The sequence below is a fragment of the Diadema setosum genome, chromosome 13 (assembly GCF_964275005.1).
Source record: "Diadema setosum chromosome 13, eeDiaSeto1, whole genome shotgun sequence".
In the NCBI taxonomy this organism is placed as follows: Eukaryota; Metazoa; Echinodermata; class Echinoidea; order Diadematoida; family Diadematidae; genus Diadema; species Diadema setosum.
In genome coordinates, this window is record NC_092697.1 from 29,970,296 (window position 1) to 29,987,999 (window position 17,704).

The following is a 17,704-nucleotide window of genomic DNA, read 5'->3' on the forward strand; positions in this document are numbered from 1 at the left end:
AACAAACAAACAAACGTAAACTACTCTTTCACCGGACTAAAACTTAATACGGACAAACATTTGTGAGCTACAAGGGCATGGCTCTATAGCTTGCAGGAGAACATACAAGCACATGTCCAATCAAAGCGGAACGAACACATACGTGTACAGGAGTCGTTTTTGCATATACGGTTAAGTAAACATGTCCTACACCTTCACCGGCCGCCTGGGCACCAGAAACAAGACTTACGTACTCACGGACACACTTTGTTCGTGGCTAAGCTGAATGTATATAGTACAATATCCTCTTTGTACAGGTCTGAAGCAATGCGAGGCAAAATTTAAGTCTCTTCTTCTCAAATTACAGTACGCAGTACGTGTAGATCTCACAAAGAAGAGAAATTGACATAGACAAAAATATTTTCATTCAAATAACAATGAAAATGTTTTCATTGTTACATTTACATTACTTTTTTTTTTTTAAACCTCCAACTCTTAATGAAGAGCCTGGCTCAAACATCTCAACACTACACACTGTCTCACAGACAATCAATAAAAATTTGTCTTGACACCATTTGAAGGAGTCGGTTTCAAAAAAACAGAAAGAGTTGCTTATTGCACATTAACGATTCGATGTCTGTTGGCACATTTTCTTCTCGCGGAGGAAAAAAAACGAACGGACCAACAAACCAGCAGAATCAGACACATTCAACGCGACAAACATTTTTCCCCCGCAGTGTCTCTGTACACGACATTGGTGATTAGCACATCGAGGAATTTTTCTGCTTCGTTTCCCACTTCAAAAATCGGCTCTCTTGGCGAATGTCACATGATTGGCTGAGGTCATCAAGGGATCAAAGGTCAGGGAATTGGGGGAGATCAAGGGTCAAGGGTCAGAGGTAAAAGGGGAGGGGCTCAGGTCTGGGCTTGTATCAGGAACCTGAAGAGCTGGATGGACTATCACTACTCTCTTCCAGACCCAAGATCCGCTCTGCCTCGTGGTGAAGCTGGGGTAGGGGAAGACAGACAAGACAAAGATGGAAATATCATTTAACTTCAAGGACAAGTTCAACCAAACATCTGAGGTGTAAAACAGTGTATGGTAGTAAGATTTCACACTCAGTGGAGGGTGAGAGACCCTACAAAACTTGGTTTTGCCCGGCTGAGTACAGCACCTCCTCTTTCATCTTCGGCAAAATCTGTTCTTCTTTGTATTCAAGTGGGCATTGATATTCACATATCATAAAGGGATTGTATAGTTTTGGTTGAGACCTAACTTCAGGTTTCTAACATTTTTTTGCGAGATAATGAAAAACCTCTTATAAAATGTGAAAGAGGATGTAATTAAAAGAGGGACTCAATGTTTACTGTATACCCCATATATTTTTCGAGTCTAAATTCTCGCGAATCGGGAATTCCCAATGATTTCGCGAGTGGTTAAATTCGGGATCGTGAAGTCCTGTACTGAACGGAGAAGTGTACATGTGTACGTCTCATTCACATCGGGATCAGAGTCAATATTTTCGCGTGTCTTTAATTTCGCGAATAGCACCTGACTCGCAAAATTCGCAAAAATAAAAACCTCACAATATATTCGGCGTATACAGTATTTGATGAAAATTGGTTTTGAAATGCCCGAGATATCCAAAATAGAGAGATCCTAATAAAAGGCGGGACCCACCTCTTATTACGATTGCTTTGATTTACTCTGTTTTTGAATGTTTCAACCATTCCAAAACTGATTTTCATCAAATAAACTTTGAAGCCCTCTAAGAATGGTATGCTCTGTCCTATTTCATAAGTGGTTTCTTGGTATCTTGCAAACAGTTAAAAGCCCCACCCTCATCTCTACCAATACTATATCATCCCTTTAAAACTGAGTACCCCGTGGATCAAGAATATGTGTAAGTCAATGTACTCACTTGCCCTGACCAACTATAACTTAATGTTGGGCAAGTACATATGAATGGCCACTTGCCCGTTTAACCCACTGTGGACTAGTCCAAAGTATGCTTTGGCAGGTGTCAGCAAAATTGGCTCGTCCTCAACAGGTTTATGTATGGCGCTGTTGCAAAAAATGATAAGTCACAATAGTGGGACAAACATTTCTTTTGCAAACAGTTAAAAGCCCCACCCTCATCTCTACCAATACTATATCATCCCTTTAAAACTGAGTACCCCGTGGCTCAAGAATATGTGTAAGTCAATGTACTCACTTGCCCTGACCAACTATAACTTAATGTTGGGCAAGTACATGTACATATGAATGGCCACTTGCCCGTTTAACCTATTGTGGACTAGTCCAAAGTATGCTTTGGCAGGTGTCAGCAAAATTGGCTCATCCTCAACAGGTTTATGTATGGCGCTGTTGCAAAAAATGATAAGTCACAATAGTGGGACAAACATTTCTTTTCATTCATCTATTTACCCCCTAATTGTTGTTTGATGAATTTGTGGTAAGGGAACCAAGCAAAGAAGCCAATGTTTCGTTTACTGTCAATTGGTCAAGCCCATCGAAATCGAGAAAGCGCCAGACCAGCTACATGTGTTTACTAGGGGTCTGTTGGTTGATGCAGCAAGTGTCTCACCTCGTGAAAGTGGACGTCCTGGAACAGCTCCTGGATGAATCGCCTCGCAGACAGCCGGTAACTGCTGGTGGCCAGCAGGTTGGCGATGTCAGAGAACAGGCACGTCCTCTCAAAAGCTCGCGGGAACTTTTCCCGCAACCTGTAACAGAGGCAAGAGAAAGACAGTGGACATTGATAAATGATAAATAAATATCAGATTAAACAGGATGGACAACAAATTTTCTGTGGCAATGTCTAGAAACCAACTTAATTTTCATTTCCTCATCACTTACAAATAGTCTGACAAATCAAAGGTATAAAAATATGACAACACAATATGATATACAATGCGATGCTTTACAATATATGAGTACCAAACACAGTGTACGTACATAGTGAGAATTGAAGAGACCTCAGCTACACCTACGCCTGTTAGAATGTATAAAGTTTTTTTTTAGTCTTTTGACAAATGAGGGACAACATCTATGATCTATATTAGTAATACCATTGAAGTAGATGACTTGCACAACACTCAACCTAGCAACCCCTCCTCTGGCAAAAACACTCACCCTAGCAACCCCTCCTCCTGGGCCTTGATGCCCACGGAGCTGCTCATCTTGATGACGAGGCGGATGACCTCCCGCCGGATCAGCTCCCGCCCCCGCAGGGTGTCGTCCCGCATCCGCACCACTTCCTGGCTGCCCTGCGAGAGGCTGGTCTCCGTGCTGGCCACGCTGGTGGGTGTGTTATTCTCCATGCTGCTCCCAAATGGGTTGTTGGCGCTGGCCGAGCTGTTGCCACGGGAACGCATCAGCAGGGGTTGGATGGGCTCCACCGGCTGGAAGATGACCAGGGAGGAGGGGTCATCCAGGTGCGGTCCAGAGCCGGTATCGCCTGCGCGGACAAAATGCATGGGGACATCGGCGCATGAAACAGAGGTTATCAAAACAAATTGACAACTGTAAATATAAGAACAAGCCATGTCATTAAGGTCTACGTGGTACTTAACCCCATCACAACTTGTTTTAGATCAATTTCTTTGGGAAGTTTGACATTTCTGTAGGCAGGACACCCAATACCAAGCTCATCTCATTTGGCACACCTGGTACATTGTACGATGTGCTTATTTTTGTGGGCCAACTCACATTCATGAAATTAATATGTAAAACTACTCTGACCTCGCCTGGGAGATTATGCTTCTGCCAGCATGGATGGCTCTTTTTTTCTTTTTTTTTTGTGGGGGGGGGGGGGGGGGGCTAAGTTGCCTGCCTGACTGTTGTCAGTGTTATTCTAAAACTGATAGCCAGATTTTGGTGACATTTACAGGGTAGATATGTGGTGGGAAAGGGAACAGGTGACTAGTTTTAGGTGGTGATTCAGATGATAATCTAAATCCAGGATATTTTTCTTGAAGGATGCTTGCACAGTTTAATGGGATTAGTGATCCTACCACTCTGGCAGGGGTCTGTGATCTCTGAGTATAGTATTTCTGGGTTATTGGATCGATTGGCTGAAGTTTGGCAAGGGTCCCTCACCTTCGGTACTGCCCATAGACCTGGTCCTGACTTTGGTACAGGCCAGGCAATGTTCTGGGCAGTGCATGTTGTTGTCTGCGTTTTCCTGGGTTGCTGCCGCAGCTGCCACCACCACCTCCTTCAGCTGCCCCTCCCTCAGGGCGGCTATCTCCTCCTCCCCATCCTCCACCTTGGACAGCGTGGAATAGCCCTGGTGGGCCTGGGCCCCTGCATCCTGGTGGGCCACTCCACTCTGCTCCGGAGGATGCGGGCCCGTGGTGTTGCCCTGGAGGGATGCCGAGACAAGTTGGCTGGTGGGGGCAGCCCCTGCTGCGCTGCTGGCCGAGGTTGACCCGGAATCCGGGCTGTAGACCTGGACTTGAGGTATGTGAATGTCGGACAAGACGCCCGGGGACACCGCCTGACTCGTGTGGTCGCTGTGTCCACCTTTGTATTGGTTCTCGTCGGACTGAAAAATCAACACAGGAGGCACGTACAGTATATGTTTAGGTTCAGCTCCTACACAGGCATACCAACAGAATACCAACACTCTGACACGAGTTTACGTAACACTTTGGAAGCAACGAGAAAGGAGTCTATACAAAGGTAAGTCACTGCAAGATACACTGTACCAGCAAAGTGATATACATTGTACTGATATCTTGCCAAGTTTATATATTTTGAAAAAACACAACAACAGAAAAGTTTTCAGTTTAAGATATTCGATAGAGATGACTGATTGAATCACCATGTTTTCTTTTGGCACATTTTACAATCATTTGTTATATCAGCATCACTGTCATTCTCATCAACATCACTGCCACCATAATCGTTGTCATTATCATTGTCATTCTTATCATCATTATCAATACCATCATTATCTCAAACTATGGCAGATGAAAGTGAAAGCTGAACGCTTGCAAAATCATTCAAGCAACATAAAATGCTGTCAGCTGCATGATTTTGTCACGTTACCAAAAAAAAAACAAAAAAAAACTCACATGAAATATGAGGGTGACGTCCACGGGCAGACAGAGGCCGATGAACTCCATCTTGGAGCTGGTTGAGGTGCTTGGATGGAGCGACTTCATCGAGGGGGCCTTAGATAAGACACTCGCTCTCTCCAGGCAGCTCATGCTCACACTCCTACAAGTGTGCAGAGGGGATTATAGTTACACAATGTCAATGCCCTTTTTAAAAGAATAAAAGTATGACCCTGACTATCTAGCTATTTCTTATCTGGACTCATTTATCATCTGGACTGTTTAAACACACATTGAAGATGCAAACAAAAGTAATTTCAAACTATTAAGTCCTACAAAACTCACACAAGTCATCTATAATATTCCCAACAGAAACATGTTGTGAACTATTTATGATATTTTATTTTCTGTAAAAAAAAAATGGACTACAATTTTAAGCAGGCTCTGGATAGCATAAATAACACCATTGTTGCAGTGTACACTGCCTACCTTGCTACCACTGGGTAGACAGCTATATTTTGAAATACATACACATGGTTTCTCCCATATCTGACCACAATCACTTATTTGGGATAGGTGCTGGTCCCGACATGGTCAGATATTAAACAAAGGGCGGACTGTAAGGAACGCTTGCATCAAGTCCTTTCTATTGGAAATGATTGACAGATTGCCCTTCCTCAAAGTAATAAGCACCGATTTTATTAGTAGCCATGATAAAAAATAAAATCATGGGCATACATACTTGGGATGGACTTGAACCAACAATCTCCTGATCAGGAGACAGATGTCTTATCCATTAGACTACCAAATATCCGCTGGACAGCCAATGCTGGTTCTAATTCTTAAATGTCAATGCCAGTTTTGTGGCGCTTGAACCACACGCTCACAAAAGCCCCTTTAGTAGACGATGTTTGCCACTCCCCCCTTTTTCAAACTTTCCTCCACTGCCTAACAATAACTGCTGCTTTTATGTTCATCTTCCAAGACTTTTCACTCTTGATGTTTCCAGCACATTTTAACACCATATTTGAAGAAATCAGAAGAGGAGTAAAATTACTATAACAAATTGCACATACATCAAAATAGGCACAACAGACCTTTTTCTCTGTGTACAGCAATACTTAACTTCAAACTTGATATGATGTCCAATAATCATTTGTGCATTCATTATTCTATTTGTTGCGATATTTTCAGTCAATAAAATAGCTACATTGTAGCAAAATATATCAGAAATTAAAAAGAACACGGTAAGTGCATGGGAAAAGACGGGTAAAAAGAAAGCACAAGGGTTTAGAATATATGACAATATGTTTGCTACTAATCCAGTTATGACCAACTACAAAGCTATTGTGCATATTCAAATGATGAATATGGACAGATATGAAATGTAGTTACATGTTGCAAAATATGCACAAAAGAATGCATACCACACAATACAAAATTCACAAGAAATAGATAGAATGTAATATTGCAAAATTAATTCATGCACTTATACCTTACGTGGCAATAAATGAGGGTGCCGATTTTCACACACGGAAACCCATCATGCAAATTCTGATGTACAAGTGATCTGCTCGTACAACCGATGCAACCGATGCAACTGCTGAAAGAATCAATTCTGCAAGTCTTAAACACCTCTTAAAATGATACAACACAACAACAAGAAGTACAATACACAAAATATGACAAAAGCCATCTTTCCACTTACTCCACCATTCCTGACGTCTTCCTAAACCTCGGGTCTCCTTGGTTACCAAAAGAAGACGCCCTCCGCATCAAACTGTCTGCCTCTCCCTGACTCAACTGTCTGTGCTGGAGCTTGAGGGCTTTCAGGGTGGCATAGCCGTGGGCGTCTCTCGCTGACGTGAAAGCCGCGTTGGTCTCAAAGAGGTTGGAATACGAGCTGAGGTTGGGGGAGAGCGTCTTGGATATCCTGCGCACAAAGCTGGGAGTCCTTTTCAGGTTGTGCCGCTTTCGCAGCGTGTCCGAGGAGTGGACGCTCTTGACGGTGTGCGAGCTCGTGACGGTGTTGACGCTGGACATGGAGGACTCCACTGGCGGGCTGGAGGGATTGGAATGCATCGACCCCACGCCACTCGTCTGTGAGGTGTCTGTGGCGAAGCTCTCGCTACGGCTCTTGGACCCCATGCTACTGTTGCCACTCTCGTTGCTGTCGCAGCGCCGCTTGAGGCTGTGGCTGCGGTCGCGGGACTGCGCCCGCGAGCGCTCGTGCACCTCCTGGTTGAAGCGCACCCCCTCGCCGCCGCCTTTGTCTTTGCACGTCCGTGAGCTCGCGTCGCTATTGCTGCGCAGTTTTGTGATGACCGAATCAAACGGAGGGGGCTCGTCATCGTCCTGCCCCTCTATCATCGGCATGGTTTGGGCCCGCCTCAGAAGCGGCGTCCGCGACACGCGGTCCAAAACCGTCCTCATGCCATCAGTCACTTCCGTGATGCCCGGCAGCTGCTCTGTGGCGGAGTTCACCCTATCCCGCTTGCTGAGTCGCGCCAGCGGACTCGGCGAGGGGGCCCTCTCCTCGCTACCCATTGGGATCTTCCCGTCAACACTGGTATTCACATCCCCGGTGACCTCCAGGAAAAAATTTGGCGGCGTTCCCATGGTCATCGGGCTCTGCACGGGACTGGGCTCTCCCGCAAAGAACTTGACGTTGGGGTCGATCTTTGGGCCAGCGTCTCCCGGCGTCTTGGGACTGTCCATGCTGTAGGAGCTGAAGTTGTGGAGACTGACAGGGGAGGACAGCTCGCGGTGATTGTGGTTGTATTCCTCCGTAACTGGCAGTGTCACCGTGCTGGTGTCTCGGTCCTCCTGGACGGGGAAGTAGTCTCCACGGCAGTGACGAATGCTCTCCCAACCTAGGGAGCTGAGGATGTCTGCACCTTGTCTTGTCTTACTGATCAGTCCCAGCACATAGAAACAAGTCCTGTTAACATGACAGAGAAACAACAGATCTTACAGCTCGTAACCTCACTGGCAAACCAATCACAAAATGTCAGTCACGGTGATACTGTTGTAGTGCATGATATTTCTCAAATCAGGACTTATGTGCCACTGTCACAATGATTGAATTCAACGGAATGACAAACAGGTTGTATTCCTTCCTAAGAAGCAAAACTCAGTATTTCCCACCTTGGTGATGATTCATACATTGCATTAATGATACAACAGGCAACAGTGTGGCGCATTACTACACTTTATAACATCACTTGACTTGAGGAATATGTGAAATACATATTGTACATAGCAGTCAGCACAAACTTGTATATGGCATGTCATGTACAACCATAGTCCTCGCAACCAACCACTGCCAAGAAATCTACATGACCTGTTTAAGTACAGTCTGACTTATACAATGTATATTGTATTTTGTCACCTGCCTTGCAGAAGGGCCCTACCATGATATTTCGACCACTCATTGAATTTTGGTTTGTGACATGATTCAACAGAGTTTGAAAGCTCTTTTCTATCAAGTAATCATCACCGATTTGTGATTTTTTCAGTGCGCAGGCGTTAGGGTCCTTCTGCCGGGCAGGCAACAATTATTTTCGTCTTATACCAACGTACCCTCTGATTGAGAAGACCTCGCACTCCTCGGCGAGTCTCAGCATGTCCGGAATGATCCCTTCTTGCTGTAACAGCCTCAGGCCCCACGTTGTGCTTCCTGTGTGACCCTGAGACATGGGACGGACAAACAGACAGGTGCACAGACAAAGAGAACAGTGACAAATTAAGAAACATACTTTGTAACTGCCTAAGTTGCAAGGGACCAGACTTGCCCAGCATTCAAGCTATTTTCTGGTTCCTATTATCATTGCTTTTCTATGTAAGTATGTTTTCATAAGTGTACAATGATAATTACTGCATTGGATTATAATTTCATTCGTTCGTTCATTTGTTCGTGCATTCATTCATACAACCATTCATTCATTCACATACAACAGACAGACAGACACATAAAGAAACAGACAACAACAGCAACAAATAAGCATGGATCTGTACAGGCATGGAAACATACAAACAGAGAGAATTAAAAAAAAAAGCAAAAACAAATACACACACTAAGGTCAAAGGAAATATTCTGTCAGACAGTTGAAAAACTGAACAAACAACAATACCCACGAAGTGGCGTACGATGTGAACATACACAAACACATACAGACATAGATGTAAACACATGGAAAAGCAGACATTTTCATTCAAAGGAAAAGTCCACACATGAAACATAGATATAAATTTCAGAGAAAAATATTTTCCATCTAAAAACACATCTCCCCTGTACATCTTTTGGATGACAACAAAATCAAACTTAATATAAGGAAAACATACAAGTTGGCAATTCTGTTGTATCTGCTTAATTTTTCTCTGCCTACAGCACTAAAAGCTTCATAATCTTGGGCTCAACATGAAGTCTGTATTATTAAGCAAGACTGCCTCTTTGTTTTGACTCACCACTGCCCACAGCGCCGCCTTCAAGTTGAGGATGTTGTCCATGCTGTCCACATCACTGAATCGTATCACTTCGCACATCTCTGGTATGTGACTCTAAAGAGAGATTTGTTTAACGAACATCGAGCAAAATTACCTCACTGACAATGTGTGTACATCAAAGACAATGTGACATCCACATTAACACATCTGTGTTCATGTTGGAAGGCTCTTTCAAAAGTTTGCATAGCATTATAGTTAACACTTGGATAAATGGAGCAGTATTCATCCTCAGAAGTTGGAGATAGACAGATATCAAAATCTATCATGCTGCAAAAGGAATAATAATTTTCTGTTTTATGCATGTACAATATATCCATATAAATGCAGTGGTACACTGCGCAAAATGACAACAGTAATTACGCTTCTTCTTCATCTTCATATGCTGGGTGATATCATTTGCTGACCATTGCTAGTCACCTGGGGCTTATCATCTGTTTCTGGCCTGGCTATGTGGGGCGGACCACTCCACTGGGTTAGCACCCTGCTCTTTGCGAGGAGGTGAGGTGGGATCTTTTGCGTGCGTGAGTCACGACTCTTATCACACAACGATCCTTCATCTAATGTCCTATCTGAGAGACTGAGTGTTTTGCCTTTTTCTAGTGGGGACGACGGCACGATAACACACAACATTGCTCACCTAGACTCAAGCTCTGGGCCTCGAACCCGAGCAATTTGATTGCAAGGCAGACATGGTATGATAGACTGAGCCATATCACTGCCCTATTCAGTATCTACCTGATAATACATATCATAATGGCTTCTATTGTAATTGACAAGGTTATTGAGGGAACTGAAGGGGAAAATCCCCAAAACTGCAACATCTATGTTTTGGCACAGAATGGCTAATGTTTCTACAAAATAGGCAAAAACTAATGGACTGTACTATATAGCTTACATTTGAAGGTCCCTGTTTCAAGGTAAGTGCAGTGAACGTACTAGCAGTCTCAACCATCCACACATAACGATTCAGGTCCTTGCCTCTGTACATGATACACACAAATGAGCAATCAATTTGACTCCAGGGCGGCAGTCTCACCTGCTTCTCTATAAGTTCGCAACCGCCACGATGCCTAACCAGCTGACCATACAGGTGGACGGGAACGTACACGTCCTTCTTGTGCCGCCGCTCGTCCTTTGACCGGCGCGTGAAGCCGCCCGAGGGACTGGGACGGTGGTAGCACGTGAACGCCTCGTTGATTTCGGTCTCCACCAGTGTCACATACTTGCGGTTGAAGTACGTGAACCAGCGCTCGAGCTCGTGGGCGACGTAGTTGACATCGTGGAGATACTTAAAGCCCTTGGTGGTGGACATGAACCTGTAAAGAAGAAAATCTCAGCATTAGTCTCATCATCTTCAGAAAAAAAGATAACAAAAATTGAACATTTCTACGGTCATGATCCAAAAAAGTGCAAGAACCTCTGAGGCCATATTCTTATGATATATGTAGCTAACTGTTAGACAATCTATCTACAAAAATTTGTTTCAGACACTAATGTCAGTATTTTTGACACTCTAATGACCATCAAGACTTTATTCATTGTCTTTTCTCAATGAATTTATTAGCCTCTTCCAAGACCTCTCTCTTTTTATTTTGCTAGTAAATCTATCCTCAATGTCTGTCTCCCTGCTTACTCATCATGACCCATTCCTCAGCTAACTACAGAGCAAACTGGATCATGAAAAAAATGTATGTTAGATCATTCTTGTGCGACTCTTTTTTGCAAGTCCCAATCACTCATCACATGAATTGTGTTACTGTAAACATAACAAATTTTAGAATGCAGAAAATCTCTTGCATTATTGGCAATGCAATACCAACATGTAAAATAAATGTGTACACACATGGTGTTTACTACTTTTTTGTTAATCTGAGAATTTTGACAATCATTGATGTACGTTAACAGCAAATCTGAGGGTATGCTAAAATCATCCCTCTGCACTGAGCATGAAAAATACTTGTGCAAAAATGTCCCCCTTCACAGCACATACTAGAGCTTGAACAAAAGAAAAAGACTGTTGTCATGACTACCATACCTTGTGAGGAGGAGGGCACCCTTGTCCCCCATGTGCAGCAGCGGGGGCCTCATGTGCACCAGGCTGTGGAGGTTGGCGTCGTCCTCGCACGCCTCGTCCAGCACGTCGATGGCCAGCGAGCTGATGGCCCGAGACTTGTCGCTCAGCTGCGTGATGAGCAGCTCCATGCCCCACGTGTGGAAGAACGGGGCCTGGGCCCGCAGCAGCACCCGCAGGTGGTTGGTGGCGTACAGCCGCATCGACTGGATGGCAAGGGGGTGGGAGTGGGGGTTGTGGGTAGAGAAAGAATCATTGATAAGATGCATGCAGATCCCATCACACACTAGGGGAAAATCAGATGCACCATGTTAAACCGTTGAGGACGAGTCCCGAGTATACTCAGGCAAGCGACTATGGGAAATACATGTTGTAGCAAAATCAAACCGTCCTCAACGGGTTAAGGTACAATACACATTGGAGTACACATTGTTCTTGCATGACACTTGCATATTCACAACCTGAAACTCTGAATGACAAAACTAAAAAAACATGGATCCCAAAGTCATCTACCTGTAGCTCTAACTGATTGCAAAAGTGTGAGCACACTTTTAAGCCACTAATGAGCATTCAAGAAATGTTTTTATCTTTGTGATTAGTCAAAGAGCTCTGGTAGTGATACAAAGGCATTTCTTCTGTCATGACACCAACTTCTGCAGTCCTTAGCCCATTATGTTGGGCACATTTTGCGACTTGATCTCCCTTCAGGGGGCCTGCAAAACCATGATAGCTCAACCTAAACGACGATGACGACACTCACCTCGGCTGCTCCAGCCAGCATCTTGCTGAGCACTGTCCTGGCCAAGCCATCCCTCTTGTAGTCTAGACAGGTTAGGACCAGCTTCTGTAAGGTCTCGTGGTGCGGCATGGAACACACATCCAGGAGGCTGAAAAATACAGGGGAAAAAAAAGATATATTTAGTGTGAACAGTATGCATCTGTGCATACATGTACATCTTATTGTACAATCATTGTCTGTTGTTTGCGCATGTTGTTGCATGCCTGTGCTTGATGTTGTTGTTTTTTTGTTTGCCTTTCTTTTCGATGTGTGTGTGTGTGTGTCTATGCGTGAGGACATCCATATTGGAATACTGACTAGCATTTTAAAGTATTTATGTCCAAGCCATGTGCCTGTGGTGGCAGAAACTGACTGGCATGACTATGATTTGGTGCAGAATCTATCAAAGACAGATAGTCAGAGGGATCCTCAATAGATATTCATGACAACCTCTATATGCACACACGCATTACACCATTACACAGTCTTGTGCAAAAGTACATTGACAACTCATCATCAGCCATGACTCAAAAACGCCAACCACGCCTCTGGCACCCCTGCAACTAGGAAATGAGGGGGGGGGGGGGGGGGGGAGGTACTTACTACTGAAAGACCCCGGCCTTCTCCAGTATCTTCTCCCCCTCGTGTGTCTGGGAGAGTTTGCCCACCAGGAGGAAGTAGTCCTGGCTCAGTGTTGTCTGGATGCTGGCGGGACTGAAAACAGCCTGGGGCGGGAGTTCATTGCGCGGTGCCATGCTGATCTCCAGCAGACAGTCACCGATGTCCACCGCCAGCTCCATCAGCAGCTTCTCAGCGTCCGCCTGATGAGGTTCGGAGAGGATTACCATCAGTATGTGGGCTGTCATCGTTGCCATCATCGTAATCATCATCACCATCATCCCCTTCTCCTCTTCATTATCATCACTGTCATCTCCATCATCAACATTATCAGCATTACCATTATCATCATCATCAACCTTATCAGCATTACCATTATCATCATCATCATCATCACCATCACCATCATCATCATTACCATCAGCACCATCATCATAATTATCATCTCTATCATCAGCATCATCACCATCATCATCACCATCAACACCATCATCACCGTTGTCATCGTCATGATCATCATGATGATGATCTCTATCACTATCATCATTATAATATTCATTAAGAACACTACCACCACCACCACAATTTCTATCATTCATGCTATCTCTTAACAACACTGAAAGCAAAACTGCCACTTCAGTCTCCATCAAAATGTGATACTACCTTATTTTCAACCGCCATTAGCATGATGGCAATTATAATTGTCGACATTATACCTTGACCTTTGCCATCATCAGTGGTGGGGACTCAACAAATTTTATCAACCTCAATATCTTTGCCATCATCACCAATCACCATCAACAGTTTCACTTTCATCTGCAATCATTAATATTCAGCCCTTAAAAGACTCCATCATCATCACTATCATACTTAGCATTATCACTTTCATCATCACCATCACCTTCACTACCACTAACATCACCACCCTCATACTAACCATAATTACCACTATCATATTGCACGCCCTGTTTTTATGCAAGGACTCAAAATAGGTGAAACAGGTCAACATAGTTAATCTTAAGTTTTTACATTTTCTGAAAGAGCAATTCTTATACTTAAGTTTGGATTCATAAAACGATCGGAAAATTGTGTCTTAAGCAGTTTTTCTAGAACAATTTTTTGTTGTTGTTGAAAGTAATGCGATTAGGCATGTCTTAGAGGCCCCCTTTCATTTCTTAGAAACCTTTTAATACCCACTCTTCATTTTCAACTCTAATACCTTTTGAAAGGATAATGCTACTGCTTTGAAACTTGGTATGGGTCAGTGATAGAATGTGTTAATAGGGCATGCTCAATTTCAGCCTAATCTCATAATCCCTTCATTGTTATTCCTACCCAGTTCTACATCCTGTTTTTTGTCCCATTCACTGAACAGAGCATGGCTTTAGAAATTAAGGGCTTGAATAGACCCTAAACATCAGAGCCTCTTTTCTCAGTACACTCTTTCCCAGAGTGTGTGCTTTCTTTCCAATATTGAGATAGGTAATATGAGAGTCTATTTGAACTGAGTTATACACCATTTTAAAGCTCTAAGTCTGCACTTTCAGAATATGCACTTTTACACTACAATTCCATGTCTGGCGACTCTTTGCCGGTTTTGTGGTGCAGGGTGACATATTAATCCTCGCTACCAACCCCACCATCACCATCACAGTCACCACCACTTCCATCATGTTCACCACCATCATCATCACCATCATTAAATACTACTCTTACTAGCATTGCAATCTTACTACATGTACCACCATTATCATCACCACCATCCCACTCACCATTACCATGGCAACTGTACAACACCAAAGCATTGTTGATGTGACCACTGCCAAATTAAAATTTGCAAATACTGACATTTCTCTCTGATATTATGGCATTATGCACACAAGAAATCCAAAGAATAGCTCAAGGTTGATCAGCTAGACTACAGCTTCACTCATTTTTTGGGATTGCCTCTATAAAGCCCTACAAGGTTAAAAATGCCCAACCATGACAGCATGGTTGCAGAGTCAATATGGTAACCACTGACATAAAATATCGATGAGGCAAATTTCTTGTCATGTTTGTACCCAAAATCAAATTGTGTCATACCTCGTCGCAGTTGAGAAGGAAGTTGAGGAGTTGGCAGCCAATGATGGTGTATGTCTGGAGTTCGCTGGTCCGCCCCACTTCACGGCCAAGACTGATCACAGAGTACTGCTTGCTCATCGGCTTGTAGAACTCCACCAGGCGACGGAAAAATCTAGGGGGGTGCAAATGTTTAGAAAATTTGCATAAGCTATTCTCTTATCAACATCATAACAGTGCTACTTCAATTCGCACATAAAAAGACCAAAACTATTTGTAAATTGTGAGTATTACAGTAGGATGCACTATTGGGTCATTTGATGATTATTTCATATTTCATATCTACTTCATTGTATTACCTGTATCATATTATGCTTTTTCACTTGCTTCTGCAAATGATCATTGTTACACTTACTTTGTAATAATTTTGTATTACTTGGATGTGGAAAATACAGTGGAACCCCGTTATAACGAGGTCCGTGGGACCGGCGATATTACCTCGCTATAACCGGTACCTCGTTATAACCGTACGCATCAAAAACAAAGAAAAACATAAGCACGACATCGGAATACTGGAGTATACCCATCAATGAAACTTAAGAACATCCGTTGCGTTGTTATTACACAATTATGGATCATTATTATTGAGATAATAAAGGGAAATTATTTGTGAATTAGACGAAAAAGTAGGGGTTGAAATGAGATAATTCTTTATTGTTATTCTTGTTTGTTAATTTTTCCTAACACCAGCGCAAATAGAGTAAAATACAGGCGTTGTCTACCATAACTTGCGAGGTATTTTTACGCTGTTGGTGCCCAGCGGGAATGCGATGATTTCATGAATCATTTCGGCTGTAATCTTGTACAATATGATCGTTGCGCTCGAAGGGATTAAAAATGCGTTCTTTATTTTCTTCCGAAAATCTCTTCGCGTTTTGTACATCCGTTCTTGAAAAATATGCGACAGGATTGAATGTGGAAGGTTAAGGTGTGATCCTTTTTACGCAAATCTGTACCTCTAGACCATTCTGAAAGAAAGAAAAATCTTCATTGTGAAATGCAGTGTTAAAATTGTGATAATGAACAAACCCAGATCTATTCAAACTAATAAATACGTTTGTTTCTTTTTCTGATTTAGGTTAACATGCGTTATTCAACTATTTTTTTTACGCTACTGTCACCTGGCGAGATCGCGATAATTTCAGAGTAACCTACATGCGTTGTTTATCGTTAACTTGAGAGGTATTTTACGCTGTTGAAGCCCAGCGGGAATTCGATAATTTCATGAATCATTTCGGCTGTAATTTTATACAATGTATGATCGTTGCGTCCGACGGGATTAAAAATGCGTTCTTTATTTTCTTTCGAAAATCTCTTCGCGTTTTGTACATCCTTAACTTTTAAATGCGTTTGTTTCTTTTTCCGAACACCGATTAAGTAGGTTAACATGCGTTATTCAACTATTTTTACGCTACTGTCACCCGGCGAGATCGCGATGATTTCATTAATTATTTCGGCTTTAATCATAAGTACACACTCATATTTAAATTATCATTTGTTAAATGATAATGAACAAATCCAGATCTATTCAAATTAATAATGCGTTTGTTTCTTTTTCTGAACACCGATTAAGTAGGTTAACATGCGTTATTCAACTAGGCCTACTTTTACGCTACTGTCACCCGACGAGATCGCGATGATTTCATTATTTCGGCTTTAATCATACACACTCATATCTAAATCATCATTTGTTAAATGATAATGAACAAATCCAGATCTATTCAAATTTATAAATACGTTTGTTTCTTTTTCTGAACACCGATTAAGTGCGGACGGGATCGCGATGATTTCATTAATTATTTCGGCTTTAATCATCCACACTCATATTTGCTAAGCAGCAAAAGAACTGGAAGTCGGAACTAAAAATGGAAAGGGTATAATAATGAGTTGCACACGCATTCCGATTGTCCCATCTTTGGCCACAAGTGTTGCTACATGAAAAGTTTTTGAATGCGTTATCTTTTTTTTTTTTTCTCTCGTTGCGGTGTGGTCTGCCCTAATATCACGCACGCGTATCTTGCGGAAAAGAAAATTGAATGATTATGTTTAATGATTTAGTAGGAACATCGGAAGGCATTCCTGTGTCTTATCGCGTGATTTAGAAGAAAACATGGAAGGAACGGTTCTCTGCAAAACGGAAAAAGACGTGGATAGCGTGAATTCGGTTTTCAGCGTTTCGTTTGTCGCGTGTTTGAAAGCGGCAATTTAGTCAAGAAACGGAACCTCGTTATATCCGATCAAATTGCTTATGTTTTTCTTTATCATGATGCACCGAAATTGTCCTCGTTATAACCGGAATCTCGTTATAACCGAACTCGTTATAACCGATTCGTTCTGCCATAGGTTTACACGCAAAGGAAAACGGGACCGACGCGATCACCTCGTTATAAGCGGTTCCTCGTTATAACCGAACTCGTTATAACGGGGTTTCACTGTAAATGAAATGAAATGAAATATCATCACTATTAAAAAAAAAACAACTGTAACAGAAGTAGGGTCCGAGAAGAAATAAACACAAAATCTATCGGAAAACAAGTGTCATTATATTCTGGCATAATAAAATACAA

General features: G+C 42.6%; 1 protein-coding gene across 1 annotated transcript in view; it reads right to left on the reverse strand.

Annotated features, from left to right (window-relative positions):
- LOC140236664 (rapamycin-insensitive companion of mTOR-like) overlaps window positions 1–17,704 on the reverse strand; it is a 112,415-nt gene continuing 94,711 nt past the window's right edge. The window contains exons 19-31 of the mRNA XM_072316583.1: window positions 15,102–15,252; window positions 13,002–13,219; window positions 12,381–12,507; window positions 11,585–11,826; window positions 10,586–10,865; window positions 9,511–9,603; window positions 8,626–8,732; window positions 6,752–7,984; window positions 5,062–5,206; window positions 4,082–4,529; window positions 3,116–3,440; window positions 2,568–2,706; window positions 1–986 (exon numbers count right to left, since the gene is read on the reverse strand). Coding sequence (XP_072172684.1) covers window positions 912–986; window positions 2,568–2,706; window positions 3,116–3,440; window positions 4,082–4,529; window positions 5,062–5,206; window positions 6,752–7,984; window positions 8,626–8,732; window positions 9,511–9,603; window positions 10,586–10,865; window positions 11,585–11,826; window positions 12,381–12,507; window positions 13,002–13,219; window positions 15,102–15,252 — 3,583 coding nt within the window. The 3' untranslated portion in view covers window positions 1–911. The remainder of the gene's footprint in view (window positions 987–2,567; window positions 2,707–3,115; window positions 3,441–4,081; window positions 4,530–5,061; window positions 5,207–6,751; window positions 7,985–8,625; window positions 8,733–9,510; window positions 9,604–10,585; window positions 10,866–11,584; window positions 11,827–12,380; window positions 12,508–13,001; window positions 13,220–15,101; window positions 15,253–17,704) is intronic.